Genomic DNA, 20,093 nt, shown 5'->3' with positions numbered 1-20,093 from the left:
AAACTAATGTAATATAGCAGCCGGCAGCACAGATACTTTATACAAGCAATTCATATAAAGAGGCTTTTCCGGAATGTGTTATAGTAATATGACAGTCTTACCATAACAACTCCTGTGCATATGCCCTATTTTAAAATCACAGGGATCAGCTATTGGCTATGCTATATTAACGTTAAAAAGAGCAGCTTTCATCATACTAAGAAGTACAGCGAAACCAGCTTAACAACTAGATTGATAAGTTAAAATACGTCTCTGCTGCTAAACTGAAAACCATTCCCTATAATTAATAAGAAAAACAAATCTTGGCAGTACCTCTTGGTGGCAAATCCATATCTCCAGAAGTGAGACCTATCAAGTTTGGCCTTTGAGCATGCACACGATGTCTGTACATAGGTCTAGAAGTGCTTGTCAGACTAGGGGCTTCTGGATTGTAACCATCAGCGTCATATGTTTCTGGGAATAAAGGAATAGGCCCTGCAGCATACGAACAGAAAGGAGAAGGGTAGAAATTAATATATTGGCTGGAAGATTCAACAATCATAATGGCCACTTTAAACATTGTATACTACTTTAAGGGCTAGTTCACACGGGGGCAAGTAGGCAGATTTTGACAGCAGATTTCGCCTCAAAATCCGCCTCCAAACAATGGTGATCTATGGAGACCACTAGGGTTCTTTTTTCCGCTATCAGCATGTTGCCGATAGCGGGAAAAAAGAAGGGAGCTGCCCTTTCTTCAGGCAGATTCTGCGGCTCGCTGAGCCACGGCTTCCGCCTAGCGGCAGCATCCTCCGGTATCGGCTCATTCACTAGAGCCGACTCCGGAGGGGAAAGCCGCGACAGTCGTGGCAGGCGGGTTTTGACCCGAGAGTGACGCGGCTCCATGCGTCACTCTCGGTGCCAAAATCCGCCCCACCGCCCCCCGTGTGAACGAGTCCTAAGGGTTTTTTGGGACTTTTTAACTGATGAGCTATCCTTAGATAAGTCATCTACAGAAGATTCATGGGGGTCTGATAACAGGACCACTGTCAAAGAAGCAGAAGCACTATTCTTGAACAAATGTGCGTCATTCTGTTTGGCAAGTATTGAGGAAGCTGCAGTACTCACAAATGTTGTCAAAAGGCCAAGGTGTCAGACCCTACCAATGTTTAACTGATGACCTATCCTAAAGATAAGTCATCAATTAACAAGCCCTAGAAAACCTCTTTAAGGTAACACCAAAGTGAAACATCACTTAAATTACCTCCAATACAAAAGAACTGTAGATGAATGATATACCTGAGGAGAAAAGCGAAGGTGGAGCACCAGGGGGAGGGGGATGATGAATGCCAGTAGTCACTACAGTAGGTACAGAGCTTGTGGCAGAATTTGGAGGTGCATCCATTCCAGCAGGCTGTAAAGGCGGAAGAGGTGGAGGTGGGCCTGCCAAGTAGAAAGCAAACTTTAGCAAAAGGATCAACAGAAATTGGAATGCAAGTACAATACATGTATTTCTTACTGTCTATTCTCTGGCAAGGTGTGCAGGAGTTTCAACACAGTAAGTCCTAAAGACTTGCAATGTACTAAAGGGTTGATGGGATGGGAGTAATTTGAGAGGGAATAGCAAGAAATTTAACTTTCCTACAAGGTAGAGAGCAAGCTTTCAGGTTATGTGTGCTCATTTTTTACAGTGGAAATCTGAGCAGACCTTTAGGAGAAAAGGGTGCAATAACTACAACATCTCAGACTGGACTGGTTGTTCTGTGGTTTAAAGGGGACCTGTCACCAATTACAAAATGCTAAACTACATACATCATTTGATTTTCACTGCGTCCCTGAACAAGCTGGTGTTAACCTTTACCAAATTTGTCCACCCTTTCAAAAGATACGGCCCGTGGAAGGTTATATGTGAACTAGCTTTGATGCTCCTTTGTATTTTTCTGAGAAACATGGAGAATCAGAGCTAGTTCACATATAACCTTCCAGGGGCTGTATCTCTTGAACAGGTATTTAATAATAAAGAGCGAGATTCAAAACATATCTGTCATACAGCATCCTCTTTAAAAGATGACAACTTAATGTCAACATTCGATATCCGATCCGGCCGTGAGTGTTTTATGCTCTCCACAGCTAAACCGTTTTTTTAAAACCGGACACAGAGTACTGCATGTCCAACTCTGTGTCTGGTTAAAAAAAAAAAAAAAAAACGGTTTCGCCGCGGAGAACATTAAAACGCTCACGGCCAGACATTTTTCAAACCCATTCAAATGAATGGGTATGAAAGAGTCCAGCAGGTTTCTGTCTCCTGCCCAGTTTCGGCCAGGAAACGGAAAACTGCAGAACGGAGACTATGCGCAGATGTGAATGAGCCCTTAGTTTGTATTCATATAAGGAGTGTAAGCCCCTATCACAGAGTCCGCTATTTTTCACAAGAACAACAATGCTCTCAGAAGGCGATATTTTTCTTTTCAAAATAATTGCTACCTTGGTGAAACAGAGTAGACTTCACTATAAGTCAAGGTTTTCTGTGGTGTAAAAACATTGAAGATCTATCCCAAGTATAGGTCATTATGACACCCCCTTTAAAATAAATACGCCATTTTTTTCAGTTCTAGATTTAACCTTGTATATATAAATATTAACATTACCTGTAACTGGTGGAAGGCTGGGTGGAAGTGGACCTGGTGGAGGAACTGGGGGTCGTAAATTTACTGGGGGAGGAGTTAAAAGTGAGGGAGGAGGGGGAAGTCCAGGAGGGGGTGGTCCATCGACAACAGGTGGCTGTGCTGGGAATGGAAGTATTCCAGGTAGGTTCACATCTTCAACAACTACAGGATCGCTGCCATGATCAAATGGACACAGATCCCCTCGCATACAAAATCCTTTCTCTGGAGAACCAGAAAAACAGAAATTACATCAAGAACAGTTTATTATATATATATATATATATATATATATATATATATATATATATATATATATATATATATATACATACACACACACACACATATATATATACACACCTGCACATTACAATTGGATTAATAAGACTGATGTACCTGCTTTCAGGTATTGGGTTTAATTCTTAGTGTAGCATGTGCCATGAATTTGTAATGGGTGTCACTTATTAAAAAATACATTGCACAACAATTAAGTTAGTAATCATACTCCGTGGGAATGGAGAGCGAAAACTTTGTCACTAAGAGAAGACAAATGTAGTAGCGGTTGACTCTGCAGTCAGACTAGGCCTTTTAAGTCATGTATAATGAAAAAATAAATTTCAGTACCATCATAGTCTCTGCATCGCTTCTTGGGCATAGGTGGTCTCCCATAGTTGCTGTGGTCCACTTGATCTTCATGGAATTCTTGCCAATTTTCAGCGGAATTATTACCATGATGTGAAGGGGTGATTACAGTGATCGTGCTACTTAGTGTTGGTACAGGATAATGTGCTGATCCAAGGTGAGGCACTGAGGAACTGGTCTGGTAACTATCATCAGAGGGCTCTGGCCGTTCAAGATTATATTTAGGTTTTCCAGGATCCTTGTCTAACAAGATATATAAAAGATTAATAGAAAGAATCAACTAAAAAATTCAGAATTGCAGAACTAAACTCGTACAAGAACAAGGTTGACATGTAACCTAGTTTCTAATTCTGAGCACTGCATATAGCAGCCACTGATGAGACCTGCAAATGCTAGTTCTCACCATGCATGCCCAACCTTCTCATGTATTACAGTGCTCACCACTTTCCTATGAGTACCAACTGCTTGCTCCTAATGTCACAGCTAAGACCAGCTACAACTGATAGGCAACAAAAAGCGGTAGTCAGCAAACCCCTTAAAAGGAGTTGTTCCAAAACAAGAAGAATGGAGTACAGATCCTTCTCCATTCAAATAGGGCCACAGCAGTCTTGTTCCTACAATAGGTAATATTTTATGCTCACTTCTCTGCTGGATCCCTGGCCAAACAAAGAGTCTACATTTGGGTCCCCGATGTTTCTGACCTTCGGCCCATGTGAGAGATACAGCCAATCAGTGTTCATTGCAAATGGAGAGTTACCGCTTATTTATAGATTGGCCAATCTGATTCTTGTTGACATACTGCCCCAATGTGAGCGCTACACCCCTTTAAAAGTATATCCCAATAACTTGAAGCGATACCATATCCACTGTAAAGAGAATAACTGCCTGCCTGATCAGTGGGTGTGTGTCTGGTGGGACTCCCATGATCACAACAACAGCGGTTCTATTTCCCCCTATGAAGCATGCACATTGCTGAGCAGAGTGCCGTCTTCAGCAGTCTCCTAGAAGTGAATAGAGTAGTGGAAGCAAGATCACTTCAAAATTACTGGAATAACTCTTTAAGCATAAAATGTAAGCTCTGTCACATACAAAACTTTAGTTCGCCAAACTTTCACACGTAACACAAACCTCTGCTCCTGGTTCTACTCCTTGATCTGCTCCGGCTTCTATCTCTGTCTGGAACACGTTGCCTTTCTTTACTCCAACTGCGGCTACGACTTCTGCTGTAACTGCGGCTTCTTCCTCTTCGCCTGTTGTACCTAACTCTGTAGGAGTCTCGCCGGGGCAGGTTCCAGTCATGCTCTCTTTTACGAGAGCGGTCATCTTTCTTTCTGTCTTCTCTATTCCTAGAGTAAAAAATTTTGATATACATTTACATATAAGTATGTCATATGTATGTACATGAGGATTACATACAACAGAAGGGTAGTGCCAACTTCCTTTCATCCATAGCATCCCCACAATCACAGAAATAGAGGACTTTCACACAAGTGTTTAAATGAAGAAAAAAAAACACTACTTCGTTCAGATACGGTTACAAGAGATGCCTATGTTCATGTCTTGAAACAAGACATTTCATTTTGCTCCATACTGATTTTAAATTAACTAGACGACAATAAACAAAACAAGGAATAAAGTGGAAAACCAACACTGTCCCCCACCTCCCCTAATCATTGCAGTCTCTCCCACAGACCATGTCCTACTAATCTATGGCTACTGATGGATACCACGTGGCAAGATAAGTTCATCATTCTCCTTAGCTGAAAGGAACTGTAATCTTTAGGCTAAGGCCCCACATAGCGGGCTGCAGCAAAAACCATGGTGGAAACGTATCAGTTTTTCCTGCAGTGCTTTTCATAGAAAATCTGCAATTTCTGCTTACAGTATACCAATACTGCTTCCATTATATCTATAGGGTATACAGGGTATATAGGATACTGCTGGCGTTTCCATAGGTATAATTGACATACTGCAACTTCCAGAAACATGACGGTTTTGGAAATCGCAGCATTTTTGCGGCATGTATTTTTTCCCAATGTGTGGAAGGGATTCACTAGAACCCAACCACTTTGCAGGGACGTTAAAAGGCCATGACCAAGTGGAGTCCCAACCTTAAGATGTATTTTCAAATATTAACCCTGCTGTTCTGTTCGCATTTGCTATACACTTGTACTGTTCCCGGGTCAATATGACCCGACCATTAATTCTTGATTTTTAGCTACTCTAATTGTTTTATTTGAATACTTTTTTCATTGAAATACTGTACGTGAACATGTTTGATCATAAAACAAAAGAAAAATTTAAATTCAAACTTTATTTTTTTATTTTTTTTTCATAAAAAGGTTACACAGGCTTTTTGCAATTATCTTCGATTGTTGACATTCTGCACACAAATAATAAAGAAGCTTTACATTACTATTACTAAAACATGAAATTTATCTTTTTGAAAACAAATTTTATAAATCAACAAATGAAAACTCATAAAAACTTCAACCATTTTAGAAAGAAAAAAGAAAAAACTGAACATGTTCATGCGTTTTTACACTGAGCACAATAATAAGACCCATGTCCTTTACACAGATATTCTGAACATCCAGCACATGTCAGATTAGTCTTATTGTCACAGGAAGATGGACAGAAGCTACATCTCTTCCTTTTTTTGCTGGTAGCTGTGCTGGTGGAGGCCGTGGATATGGAGTCTCTTTCTTGAGCATGCTGGACACTTTTTACAATGGCTGCTGCTCCGTCACTTCTGGGGGTCACTTTTCTGCTCTCAATATATTGCTTCACCAGGGATTTTCCCAATTCCTCAAGAAATAATCTTCTTTTATGCAGCTTATTCCGGTTCCAATCGGGGTCGATTTCTCTCCATAAGACAAATGCATTGTATGCAGAAACGTCCAGTATGTTATAAAATAAAATCATTGGCCACCGATTGGTTTTGCGTTTGCATGTATATGTTGATATTACTTGGTCTAAAGCAGGGCTCCTCAAACTTTTCAAACAGTGGGCCGGAGGCAGAGCAGGTCGCACACATGTTAGGAGCGGTGCCCTCCAATAAGTAAAGTGAAGTGTGCTCCATGGCCTGGCCCGAGCTCCCCAGGGGCTTCATTATAAATGCACGCCTGCCGGCGTTGTCGGCGGGGCCAGACAGAAGTGCTTGGCGGGCCGCATGTGTTTGAGGACCCCTGGTCTAAAGTATCAACTGCTCCCTTTGTGGCATTATAATCCAAAATAATGTCAGGCTTTCTGTCTTCTCTATCACTTACGGCATTGTCATGGTGCATTGTGCTCATGAGAATTACCTGTTTGTTTGTTTTTTTGGAACATAAGAAACAACAGTTGTATTTCCAGAAAAATAAAAAATTGAACTGTACACCTCTCTCTTGCTAAGGATACCTTGCGGTAGTTCAGGTTTGCTTTTTCTCATAGTACCCAGCATGGTAAGTTGTTTTTTCTTCAACATCTGGCCTAGTTGATAGGATGTAAAAAAGTTGTCACATGTGACATTTTGTCCTTTTAGTCCACGAGTCAAATCTAGAACAACACGCATTCCCTGATTTTTTTCAGGTCTTTCATCAGGGGCTTTTCCTGTATACACTTGAACATTTAGAGCATATGAACTTTTGCTGTCGCAAAGTGTCCAGATCTTGATGCCATATTTTGCTGGCTTACTTGGTATATATTGCCTGAATGGGCACCTACCTCGGAATGCCACCAGTTTGGAGATGAAGTACACATAAAAAAAACATAACTTTTGCAGTCAGAAATAATCAGAGACCTGTAGAACAGTATAAAATGCTATCGGGTCATATTGACCCGAACAGTACAAGTGTAACAATCAGCGTGTAGCAAAAAGTAAACAAAAAAAACAAAACAAAAACAAAAAAAAATGTGGAGCTCCACAAATCAGGAGAAGTCAAGGAACCACTCGTTTCAAATCCTCATTAAAAAAAAATCTGCAGGGTCTCAAAAATCATTTCGGGTCATATTGACCCGAACAGAACAGCAGGGTTAAGTTAAATTAGACAATATGAAATGAATAACTTAAAACAAACCAAGAAGTACTTGCCTCTTGAATTCTATGCTAGTTCAGCAGTGGGTCTCCACTGCTAGTATTGGGTGTTGAAATGTGCCGTAATGTCAAAATCATGAGACTGCTGCAGTTAGTCGCTAGCGTCAGCTGTGGCCTACAGCAGTCACTATATGACAGCAGCACATGACAGTCATCACACACACGTCTCAGCTGATGTGTATACACATATACACAGCAGACTGTTAGCCATGTGAGAGGCAAGCGTAGAGGTGAGCGTGCTCCTCATTAATAAGCTGAACCCATAACTATAAGTTCACTGTATCCTTTCAGCTCCTGCTAGTCACACACCACAATGTTTTTGTACCCCTTTGACCACCCACTGTCCGCCCATGAATCTATAATACAATGTGCTACCGTGTGTAAAGCTGACAAATCAGTTCACTAATATTTTCTGAAGGCAAAATCATGACTACAATTGGTACCAGAATAATTTCATTTTGCTCTTGCGTAAAGCATAGCGACGGGTAAGAAATGTATTTATTTATTTTTCTAATGTAGATTGTGAGCGCCATATAGGGCTCACAATGTGCATTTTTCCCACCTATCAGTATGTTTTTGTAGTATGGGGGGAAATCCACAAAAACACGGGAAGAACATACAAACTCCTTGTAGATGTTGTTCTTGGTGGGATTCAAACCCAGGACTCCAGTACTGCAAGGCTGCAGTGCTAACCACTGAGCCACCATATTGCTCCCAACAGGTAACAAATTTAGTCCTAAAATGGTGCACACCTAATTATTTTTTCTTACCTTGTATTCTTTGAACTCTGCACTTTGCTTCCACTAAGGCGGCCTGATGTAGTATCAACGTCTTGCTTCTGTTCCTGGCCCCCTGATCTAAAAGACGAAACAGACGTACTCTCCCTGTCAGAGTTGCTTCGTTTTCTATTATTTTCCCTGCAAAGTGGCATAAGACATAACTATAAATATGGAGAGAGAAACAGCCAGCATATATGTGATATGATCATTCTTGCAAGTGTAATGGATATACCATTTTACAATTGCTGGGACCCCCTGACGAAGGCGTAGGCCAAAACGCGCGTTGGATGATGGTGTCTGGCAGGGTCCTCTGAGTATCTGTCTCCATATGCATAACGTTTCCTGCTATTACTTTATAGTCAATAAAGTGTCTCTTGCTGTGATTTAAGTATCATTTGTGGAATTACTGAACATGCTGGATTTAATGATGCATACATATGCACATACATGTGTTACTATATAGATGCAGCATTAGCAATTTGCCATGTTATATGTACCCCAAGGTTAGAGACATCACAATGTTGTGCTTATATACAATATATATCTTTTGGTCTTTATGACTTCATTCCTTTTATGCTATGTATTATGAATTCATTGTTGTGGACAGCCAGACACCCTTTTTTTCTACACTGCTAGTTTTTGTCTATGTATATTATATGTGATTATTTTTTTCTTTATATTACCGTAATAAACATTTGATATATTTTTGCTATAAATACTGTGGAGTACTATTCTGTGTTTTGGCGTATATTTTTTCTGTCTTCGGTTTTGCAATTACTGGAATCTCTTTGATCACTAAAATGGAGAGGATTATTTTTCCCTTGCATCACTCCCAACAAAGTATCATGCAGGTACTGTTAAAATGATCATAAATATTACACAAAAAGCAAGCTGACGTAGAACAATCACCTGATAAGGAATTGGCAGAGACACAGCCATACGCATTTTAGTTGATATTGGACTCTACAGTCGTCCTAATGGGTCATACGTGTGTAATGACACCAGGCAAAAGAGAGGCAATCTTACTGAGAGGGAATATTCTTCCAAGCAAATATTTGCGCACAAAAACCATCATGAGAACATTTAAAACATGAGCGGCTTCTTCATAGACAATGATGGTTTGCTATCACTCGGCTATAATAGTGGTTGCTAAATTTCACATGATGAACATTTGTTTATAACTTTTGTCGGGTCACGGGCACCCTTTATTCTCATAAAATCATTGGTTGAGGTGAGAAACCTCATCAATCATTGCAAGCCTAGTGAAGTGATCCACACTGTCATCTTGTGAAAGTTTTTTCCAAAAGGAACAGGAACTATGACAGAATTATAATTCTCATTCCTACTGGATCCACGTCTTCCTTTTTCGCAAAAAGACTCCGTGACACCAGCTTTAAAAAGACATTAGTCTATTTGATTGTACATTATTAGTGGTGCTTCAAGCCGATTTATTCTAATACAGAGCACATTTACTCGTCCCGTAACATTGTTAGCTATATAAGATGATTTCATAAAGGGGCTGTTCAGTTTCAAATACATGTTATTGTTTTCATAATAAAAAAAAATTATGATTTCCCAATATATCTCTTGTATCAATTTCTCACAGCTTCTTAGATCTCTGCTTGCTGAAAGTCATAAAAATCAGTCCATGGTCATTGAAATCTACTGCTATAAATCGTACTGCGAATGAGCGGATACAGTCATGTAAACATCACATGGAGTTGTGCTGTCCCCAAACAGCAGATCAACAGAGTTCTCAGCTGTCGCACCCTCATATAAAATATTAATGACCAATGCTAAGGGTAGGGCATTAAAACCTTGTTTCTCCAAAAATAAGCCCTACCCCAAAAATAAGCCCTAGCTACAGTCAGCGCCTCCAGTGCTAGGTTATGTCATGTGACATCACAAAGATGGAGACTAGGCATATCGTAGTTCCCAAACGTCCTGGACAAGTACCCTGCCACCTCCTGGGTTCCACCTCCCAGCCGCTACTCTGCTGTGGGCTTGGCTACCTATGTGACCAGACGTCAGGTGACACCCCTGCTTGCTCCCACAGATGCAGTCACATGACTACAGCACCTCCCCCTTAACGTTAAAGAAAGGAGATAAGCGAGGGCATGGGGCAACTACCACACAAATTGGTTAGAGCGCGTGCCAGTAAATTTCTTCAAGACCCACTGACAGTGCACCATCAACTGGGAATGTAAGTTAGGGTTACTAGCCCTAACTATTTTTACAAGATTCGGCCAGAGCAAATCAGAAAAGATTCTAAGCCCTAGCACTTTTTTCAGAGAAAAAAAATAATATCAGACACTGTCTTATTTTCGGAAAAACACAGTATTAGAAACTGGATAACTCCTTTAATGCTGTTAATGTTTACTCGCAGCCTGAAGACAACAGACTTTATTCTGACAAAAGAATATCAGTCATGCTGGTTAACTTTAGCCAGCTGTCGGACAAAAAGGTCAACGTTTAGCACAATTTTTAGCCAACTTGGTCAGAGTCTCTGAACTACCTAGTTAAGTTTATAACAACTATTATATAGCTTATTTTATGCTAGATGTTTCAAGTGAAGCTGTGCCCATTTGACAAGCAAGCTGGAAAAATACACTCTAAGGCCCTACGGGACGATAATCAGGATACGGCGGGAATGCATCGCGGTTCTTCCCGCAGTGCTTTAAACAGAAAGTTCACCGAGTTTTCCTCCGTGTACTTTCTGTTTTTGGAAACCGCAGCGTGTCTGTGCTGCGGTTCTAACTGCAAAGTGAACATGGGATTCGCATGAATCCCATCCACTTTGCCTGTACTGTACAAATCCGTTATTCCTCCTGCGGCCTTTCCGCCGTGGACAAATCGCAGAGTTTCTGGCCCATGGGGCTCGGGCCTAAAATTACATGTAACAAAATGAGCCATATTTTGGCACATTTCGTGCCAAAGTCTAGGTCTAGTCTAGCATTGCTTCTAAAAAGAAGTTGCCACAATACAGCAGAACAGGTCCATTCAAAACTACCAGCTATTTGTTATATTCCTAATTCAGCTCAACTTTCTGCCAGCGTGCAAAACTTTGTACATTACATGAGCACACAAAGCATTAATAAAGCAAACACAATTCCATTAAAAAAAAGCCAATGTCACTATTCATTTTCACTACAAGAAAGACAAAACTTATAAAACTAAACCTATAATTACTTATTATCTCTGTGACGTGTACTTGATGGCTGTGGACTATGGTTCACTCTTCTTAAAGGCTTTTTTTCTTTTTCATCCTCTTTTGGTACCTGAAATTAAAGGTGAATGAGGAAACAAAGCATTAAATGCAGATACAGCCAATTTTAGTAGAAGAGGGGGCACGGCTTATGAAAACAAAAAATGGCATAGAGAAGAGCTGCTCTCCTAACCCTTATAGAAGTTAATAGCCGCTACAGAAACAGAATAGCTCCTCTAATAACACCCCCCCCCCAATACTCGTCTATGGGCGAGTACAGTGAGGAGAGGGAGGAGGCGTTCCTCAGCGCTCTCAGTATGGCGCAATAGACGCTACTGTGAGGAGAGTCGTTGCTGACTGTCAGAAATACCCTTCTGACAGTGAAGAGCTACGGTACTGGCACTGATAGTTCTTCACCGGGGGCACAGAAAGGGAAAGCCGATAGTGTGCTGAATTCGGCGCACTGTCGGCTTTCTAGCAGTGTATTACACTGCATGTGCCCCAAATGGTGAAAGGTCTTCTTTAAAGGGGTATTCCCATCTACATAATTATTTTTTAATTTGTAGATAATTAAAAGTTAAACATTTTTGCAAATATAAGTAATTAAAAATTCTGCAGAGTTTTAAAGATTTTCTCTAACTTTCTTAGTGGTGACAGTCTGTTATCTTGATCGGTTGCCATGGATACGACCACCAATGCAGAAACTTTCTAAGGTCAGAAAATCAGCCATGATTTCTTTATTGTGGCCGGGATATCTTCTGATACGTGTAGTATCCCTGCCTGATAACCCGGCTACAATAAGAAAATCATAGCTACATTCCTGACAAGTCCCAGACCATAGAAAGTTTCTGCATTAGTGGTCGTATCCATGGCAACCGATCAAGATAACAGACTGTCACCACTAAGAAAGTTAGAGAAAATCTTTAAAACTCTGCAGAATTTTTAATTACTTATATTTGCAAAAATGTTTAACTTTCAATTATCTACAAATATAGATATGATTATGTACATGGGAATACCCCTTTAAGTCTTGACTTTAAAGATATACAGCCAGAAGCAGCTCAGCTCCCAACAAGTGAATAGAAGCAGAGCAGCAGTTTCCCCGTAACCCCACTACAGTGTAGGCTCTGTAGCAGTGGTATTGGAATCTGCAACACTGTTCCCATTCACTCTAATGGGAACAAAAGCTTCTACTGCCGGTATCCCTTGTTTATAGTGCTTATCCAGATTTTAAAAAAATATGGGTTAAATAACAGATTGCATCAATACAAAACATGTCCTAATATATATCCTTTTTAAATTCAGTGCAGTTTACCTGATTTATTTTCAGGTCAATGACTTAATGTGACGTCTTGAATGCAAGAATTAAGCACGGATGTGGATATATCTGCAGATAATTTTTTGAAACTGGTTAACCCCCCCCCCCCTCATTCCACCCCACCTCTTTAAGGTTCCTGGCAGCAAGATAAGTTGATTGTTACATGATCTGGGTGGCAAACCTCCAACAGATACTCCTGACCTAACCTGTGGTAGTTGATACTTATTAGTTTTTTGTTTTTCTTTACTGATTTTCATAGGGAAGACTGCATTATGTGGAACCATTTATGTTTTAGCTATTACTTAGAACTAAAAGCAGCTTATATTTTTAATGTACCTCTTCTTTCTTTGCTTCTCTATCTTGATTTTCTAATGGGTCTTCTTTTACATTGACCGTTGATGTAGGTTCGGGGGGTGGGAGATAGCTCTTTGTGTTCACCGCTTCAAATAGTTTGTCTACAAAGCTTTGAGTTTCTGAAAGAAACAATATGAACAAAATAGAATTTAAACCAACATAGGGCTTAATCTAGATACATGACAATCAAAGTGAAACTTGGGAAGGGAAAAAACTAAAAATCCGAAAATGATTCAGCGAAATAAAAAGTCCAACAAAGTTACACATTCCAAATTATTATACAAATGATAGGTTTCTCTGATTTTCCTACATGGTTGATGCAAATGACAGCCAGTATAATGTTCAAATCTTCTAATGTCTAAATTCAAAATTTAGTGGACAAACCTGCCAATGATAAAATGTTTCTTCCCAAATTAAAGTGGCTCTATCACTAGGAAAAGTCATTTTTAACTAATCACATCCTTGCATAGCCTTTAGAAAGTCTATTCCATGCCTACCTTTAGTATGTAGATTGCCTCAGTGGTTTCTGAATAAGTCCGTTTTTACTCATATGCTAATTAGTCTGGTGCACGATACATCGTGCACTTCTCTCCTGTTGTTTCCTATGGGAGACTGCTGATGATGATGACGACTCAGCTTCCTGTTTGCCTCACACACATAAGAGATAATAGGAGAGAGGAGGCTGCTGGGAACTTCCTGTACTGGCTGGAAGCTCATTAGCATATTAATAAAAACAGACTTATTCAGAAACCACTGAAGCAATCTACATACTAAAGGCTTTCTAAAGCCTATGCAAGCATGTGATTAGTTAAAAATGACTTTTCCCAGTGATAGGGCCCCTTTAAGAAAAAAATCTAAATCCACTGTTCCAAATTATTATGCACAACAGCATTTCTAAACATTTATTGGGTTATAAAGAACTGAAAACAGTTTTTGTTGTTGAAATTACTAAAATGAAAAGATATTTCAATCAAAAACACCAGACCAAGTTACATGTTAACTTAAGACCCCCTTCTTTAATATCACCTTCACAACTCTTACATCCACTGAACTTGGGAGTTTTTGGATAGTTTCTGTCTGAATTACTTTGCAGGATTTCAAACAGCCTCACAGAGCTGCTGTTTTGTTGTGAACCAACTCCTAATGTAGATTTTTTGCTTGAGGATACTCCAAAGGTTCTCAATAGGGTTGAGGTCACAGAAAAATGGTGGCCACACCATGAGTTTCTCTCCTTTTTTGCCCTAACAAACAATGGCTCTCTGCTGCATGAGATGGTGCATTGTCATGAATGAAGATGATTTTGCTACAGAAAGCAGAGTTCTTTTTTTTGTACCACTGAAGAAGTGGTTAGTGAAAAACACCATATAGTTTGCAGAGGTCATTTTGACACCTTCAGAGATGTTAAATACGCCTACAAGTTCTCTCCCCATCATTCTGGACCAAAACATGACCTTGCCGCCTCCATGCTACGTCGCAGCCTTGTTGGGACGTGGTGGCCATCCACTACTCCATCCAGGGTTACACAGCACTCATCAGTAAACAAGACTGATCCAAAGTTAGTCTTGATGTGCAACAGTAGATTTATGCACAACTGCAAGCCTCAGGGGGATGCTACACTTTCATGTTCATGGGAATCCAGGGGTTCCAGCAGCTTCCAAAAACCTGTTTGCTGTAATAGTATTTGAACAGCTGCACTCTTAAACTGATGAATTTTCTCTTGCAGAAACCATCCTCATAATGTCTTTATCTGCACGAACCCATCTGAGCTCTGAAACAGCCACAAATCTCTTCACAGTACAACGTTCACTCTTAAGTTTTCATGAAATATCTAATGTTTTCATACTTTGTCCAAGGAACTATTTGATGCTTTTTGAAAGCAGGTCCTTTTTTTTCCCATATTGCTTGAAACCTGTGGCCTGCTTTATAATGTGGAACATCTAACCAAGTTTCATTTCATTGGGCTCACTTGGCAAACTAATTATCACAGAGATTGATTTATTTTTGTGATCCAAAGAGCCCTGACAAACAATGTCATCCGTGGGTTTAATTGAAAAACAAAAAAATTAATCTTTATGACACTTAAAACTGATTTGCATAATAATTTGGAAGTGGTGTATATGAAAATATGCTGTAGTTATCAGATATAAAAATCTGTGAAAAAGTCCCAGCAACTAAAGAGTTATCTCTATGTTATAAAATGACAGAAAAGCCTAGAATAGGCCATCACTCTATGACTGATGGAGATCTGACCTCTAGGACCCCTGTTAAATCTGAGAAATCGGACACAATGTCCTTTTTAATGACATTCTGGCCCCTTCACACTGAAAGCTGGTATGGCAGTCATAGTCCCACTTGTAAGGGATGTGATGCAGCTTAATTCATAAGGTGGTAAAATTAATTTAATGGGAGTCTGTAAGCAGAAATCGCAATTAAATGATACACATGGTCACATAGGGGACTTCACACTAAACAAACCACCACCTTTGTCATACCCTTCTCCTGCCTTAAAGAGGACCTTTCACCACTTTTGGGCACATGCAATGTTATATACTGCCAGAAAGCCGACAGTGCGCTGAATTCAGCGCACTGTCGGCTTTCCCGATCCGTGCCCGGTGTAAAGAGCTTACGGTGCCGGTACCGTAGTGCTCTATGGTCAGAAGGGCGTTTCTGACCATTAGCCAGAGACGTCCTTCTGCCTCGCGGCGCCTATCGCGCTGTAGTGTGGAGCGGGGAGGAACGCCCCCTCCCTCTGCTCACACAGCTCGTCCATAGACGAGTATTATCAGGAGAGGGAGGGGGGAGTTCCTCCCCGCTCCACAGCACAGCGCGATTGGCGCCGCGAGGCAGAAGGACGTCTCTGGCTAATGGTCAGAAACGCCCTTCTGACCATAGAGCACTACGGTACCGGCACCGTAAGCTCTTTACACCGGGCACAGATCGGGAAAGCCGACAGTGCGCTGAATTCAGCGCACTGTCGGCTTTCTGGCAGTATATAACACTGCATGTGCCCAAAAGTGGTGAAAGGTCCTCTTTAAGTACAGTAAAGTTCACTCAAGCACATCACATGTGACTGTACTGAACTTGTCCTAGAAAGAGGTTCAAGAGCAAGGTCCTTTACCAAACTGACATTGGTGGTGTTAAAGGGGTTGTACAGGGTTAAACTTTTTATGGCCTATCCTCAGGATAGGCCCTAAATATGTGTACTGTCTGAGACGGCTATCGGGCCTCCACCAATCAGCTGTACGATGCAGTTTCAGTGCTTATGGAATATGTGAGAACTGAGCTGCATGACGGCGACCAGCCACTATACAGAAGACGGAGCTTTCTGCTTCCAGCCCTCTACAGTGTATAAGATGGCCGCCAAAAGCAACTCTGTACAGCTGATCGGTGTGGGGCAAACATTTGGCCCCCAGGCCAATCAAGTATTTGTGGCCTATCTTCAGAATAGGCCATAAAAAGTTTGATCCAGGGAAAACCCTGTTAAGTTCTGGGCACTTGCAGCCACAAGAAAGTCTGGGGTAGCGCTTGCAGGCTCATTAGTATAATTCCTAAAAATATAAATTTCTTGATGTGGGGGAGTGGTTGGTATACCATTTTGTTCAGATTGAAGGCCCTATGTCACCACGTGTCATTTACTAGAAATTTCTCTCCTGACAGACTCCCTTTATGACTAACATTACACAGCGCCTGTTACTCTTCGTCACTTTCACAACTGCAAGCGAAGATAACCGCACTGCGAACCTGAAGGTGTTGTGACAGTGACTGCTAGTAGCAAAAAAAAAAAAAAAAAAAAAAAAAAAAGAAGAAAGCTCTGCTGGATACTTTTGCAAGTAGACACAGCACTTTTGGGATTGCAATGAGACTCCCCTCATTTACACTGGTGAGGCAGTGATCTTTAATCACACAAGAGTTCTGGCCACCCTCACCACGTAGCTCTAGTCTTTAAAGGAAACTGTCACAATAAAAATAAGTCCCGGTCTATAGGCAACATGTTATAGAGCAAGAGGAGGGGAGCAGCCCGATACATGGTTTTGTGGGATAAGATTCTGTATAAATTGTTAATTATAGATTTAAAGAGGACCTTTCACGTCCTCGGGCACATGCGGTGTAATACACTGCTAGAAAGCCAACAGAGCACTGAATTCAGCGCACTATCTACTTTCCCGTTCTGTGCCGGTACCGTAGCTCTTCAGTGTCAGCAGGGTGTTTCTGACAGTCAGTCAGGAACGCTCCTCCTCACAGTAGCGTCTATTGCGCTGTACTGTGAGAGGGGGTATTCCGTACTGCCCAGCCATGAAGCTGAACGGTGAAGAACACCCACAGTACTCATCTATGGATGAGTACTATCAGGAGAAGGAGTATCACACTGCATGAAAGGTCCTCTTTAATGTAAATCTTGGTTCTTTCTTTGCTTACATGCAGTCATGTAGTGGAGGATTTGGTCCTAACAGCCCTCTGTGTACTTTCCACCTGCTATATAATATGTTTTTGCATTTTCAAGATGACAGGTTAGCTTTAAAGGGATTCTACCACTAAAACACATTTTTTTCTAGTTAACACGTCAGAATAGCCTTTAGAAAGGCTATTCGTCTCCTACCTTTAGAAGTGCTCTCCGCCGCGCCGTTCGTTCAAAATACCGGCTTGTACCGGTATGCTAATGAGTTCTCTCGCAGCGATGGGGGCGGTCCCAGCCATAGTGCGGGCACTGCAATTTCGCGCATGCACAGTACGTTCGGCAATCTTCGCCGAACAGAGCGTACTGCGCAGGCGTGCGACAGGACGCTGAAGAAGCAAGGGGAGGATACGCAAGACCATAGAGGCGGAGCTGTGGACGGTTTTCGAGCTGCAATGGGGACGCCCCCATCGCTGCGAGAGAACTCATTAGCATACCGGTACAAACTGGTATTTTGAACGAACGGCACGGCGGAGAGCACTTCTAAAGGTAGGAGACAAATAGCCTTTCTAAAGGCTATTCCGACGTGTTAACTAGAAAAAAATGTGTTTTAGTGGTAGAATCCCTTTAATAAACAATGTAAGCTGTATATACTGTATAGATTTACCTCTCTGGAGGAACACATCCAGCTGATCTATGCACAGGGCCTTCAACTCTCTGTCACTTTTATCCTTCTTCACTAAAGCAACAACATATTTTGCAAGAGCAGATGGATCAGCATCACAGCTATAATAAGAAAAAAAAATGTTTAGAAAAGATTATGGAGATTCTACACATTTTACAGCAGACACAAAAGTAAAAATAGTGACAGTAAAAGCCCACACACAAGCAAAAACAAATACCATAGCCGTAAAGGAACAGATTTACTGACATAAAAATATGCTGAACGTGGACTTTGGATATTTCTGCTACTCCCACTGAAATGAATGGAGCAGTGTGTGCAGTGCATTGTCACGATAACCACTCAATTTATAGCAGGGGAGTAAACTCCCAACTTCTCATCTGTGGGGGTCTGAACAGTCAAACCCCCACTGATCTGCAAGTTATTACGCATCCTATAGTTAGGGAATAACTTGTTGAGATAGGAATACCCCTATAAATATTTATATCAACCCAGCTGCAGATATTCGCTTATGCCTCATGCACACGACTGTGTGCTAGCCATTTGGTTTTTTTCCCCCACAGCTAGCAAACTGACCCATTTATTTCTATGGCTCCCATAAACAAGACCATGTATTTTCACAGTCCTGGGAATAGGGCCGTGAGCCCAGGCCAGAATGTTTTGCGGCCCATGCTCACTGACATCAGTGAATGGGGTGATGGCAGCACACAGACTTCATCCATGTGCCATTTACACAAAACCCGGCTACTAGTGTGCAGGCGTTTTTTGCAGGCGGATTTTGATGCAGAATTTGCCTCAAAATCCGCCTGCAAAAATGTCTCCCATATGTTTCAATGAGAGTCACTAGCTTTTTTTTTCCCCCCTACTAGTGATTTTTTTTTTTATAGCTAGCAGGAAAAAGAAGGGACATGCCCGATCTTCCCACGGCTGAGTCAGCCACGACTCAAGACTCCCTTCAGATTAGGTCCATTATAGTGCCAGAGTCAGAGGGACAGTCCCTGATTCAAGTTCCTGTCCCGGTAGGTGGAAGGTATGTCCCGGCTTTAATTCATCTATGTTGAATACAATGGTGGAGCAGGAGCTGCCCCCTGTGTTCAGGCCTAATCGGGAGCAGGATGCATCGGCATCCCATTGCGGCTAGCCATGTGGAAAAGTGACAGTGAACATACCCTTAAAAAGGATTTTATGGTTTTACAATGCTGATGACCTATCCTTATGCTATTCATGATGTCACATTCATTGATCACATGGCATTTCTGCAGCTCAATCCCGTTTAAGTGAATGGGACTGATCTGCAATACCAAACACAGTGGCTATACCAAGTTAGCGCTGTTTTTGGCATCCAGTGAACTGCAGTTTTTTCAATCAGCTGCACGACATGGAGCTTAAGTGTCAGACATGATCTTCAACTAATGACTTATTCAAAGCATAGGTCACCAATCTTAAGCCTGGAAACTCCTTCAGCAGATTCTGCAAAACAGGCTTCTAAAAGAAACTCTAACCCTAATATGGAGCCACTGGCATACCTCCCAACTGTCCCAGACTCAGAGGGACAGTCCCTGATTCAAGTTCCTGTCCCGGTAGGTGGAAGGTATGTGTATGTCCCGGCTTTAATTCATCTATGTTGAATACAATGGTGGAGCAGGAGCTGCCCCCTGTGTCCTCTGGGAGTAGTAGGTGCAATGTGATGTCACTCATACCGCGCCTGTAGCTCCCTGAAGAATCTGGGAGAAGAGACCTCAGACAAAGCAGCAGGGGAGCGAGGAGACATCAGTATCAGTGTTTTTTTATGTTTGTCTGTCACCAGCAGAAAGACCTTAAACTCTGGGGTCAGATGAGGGGGACATCAAACTGGGCCAGATGGAGGATGACGTAATGTGGGGGTGACTGTAGGGGCATTATATTGTGGGGGGTACAAGAAAAATGGATGAGCATGGGTGAAGTCAAAGTAGAAGTGGCTGGGGCTAAATTTGCCATGGCGCGCAGTGTGTCCTGCACATTCT

General features: G+C 41.5%; 1 protein-coding gene across 3 annotated transcripts in view; it reads right to left on the bottom strand.

Annotated features, from left to right (window-relative positions):
- The window catches only part of RBM26 (RNA binding motif protein 26), a 57,247-nt gene that overhangs the window by 36,063 nt on the left and 1,091 nt on the right, over window positions 1-20,093 (bottom strand). For 2 of the 3 annotated variants that reach the window (XM_075265392.1, XM_075265393.1), the window contains exons 2-10: window positions 18,076-18,194; window positions 12,998-13,134; window positions 11,328-11,416; window positions 8,130-8,276; window positions 4,413-4,630; window positions 3,267-3,527; window positions 2,625-2,864; window positions 1,276-1,419; window positions 313-474 (exon numbers count right to left, since the gene is read on the bottom strand). In XM_075265392.1, the coding sequence (XP_075121493.1) occupies window positions 313-474; window positions 1,276-1,419; window positions 2,625-2,864; window positions 3,267-3,527; window positions 4,413-4,630; window positions 8,130-8,276; window positions 11,328-11,416; window positions 12,998-13,134; window positions 18,076-18,194 (1,517 nt within the window). The remainder of the gene's footprint in view (window positions 1-312; window positions 475-1,275; window positions 1,420-2,624; window positions 2,865-3,266; window positions 3,528-4,412; window positions 4,631-8,129; window positions 8,277-11,327; window positions 11,417-12,997; window positions 13,135-18,075; window positions 18,195-20,093) is intronic. The other variant, XM_075265394.1, reaches the window with a different exon arrangement.

This window comes from Leptodactylus fuscus, chromosome 2, assembly GCF_031893055.1.
Source record: "Leptodactylus fuscus isolate aLepFus1 chromosome 2, aLepFus1.hap2, whole genome shotgun sequence".
Lineage (NCBI taxonomy): Eukaryota > Metazoa > Chordata > Amphibia > Anura > Leptodactylidae > Leptodactylus > Leptodactylus fuscus.
Note: the sequence above shows the minus strand (reverse complement) of the source record. Positions and strands in the feature narration are given on the sequence as shown.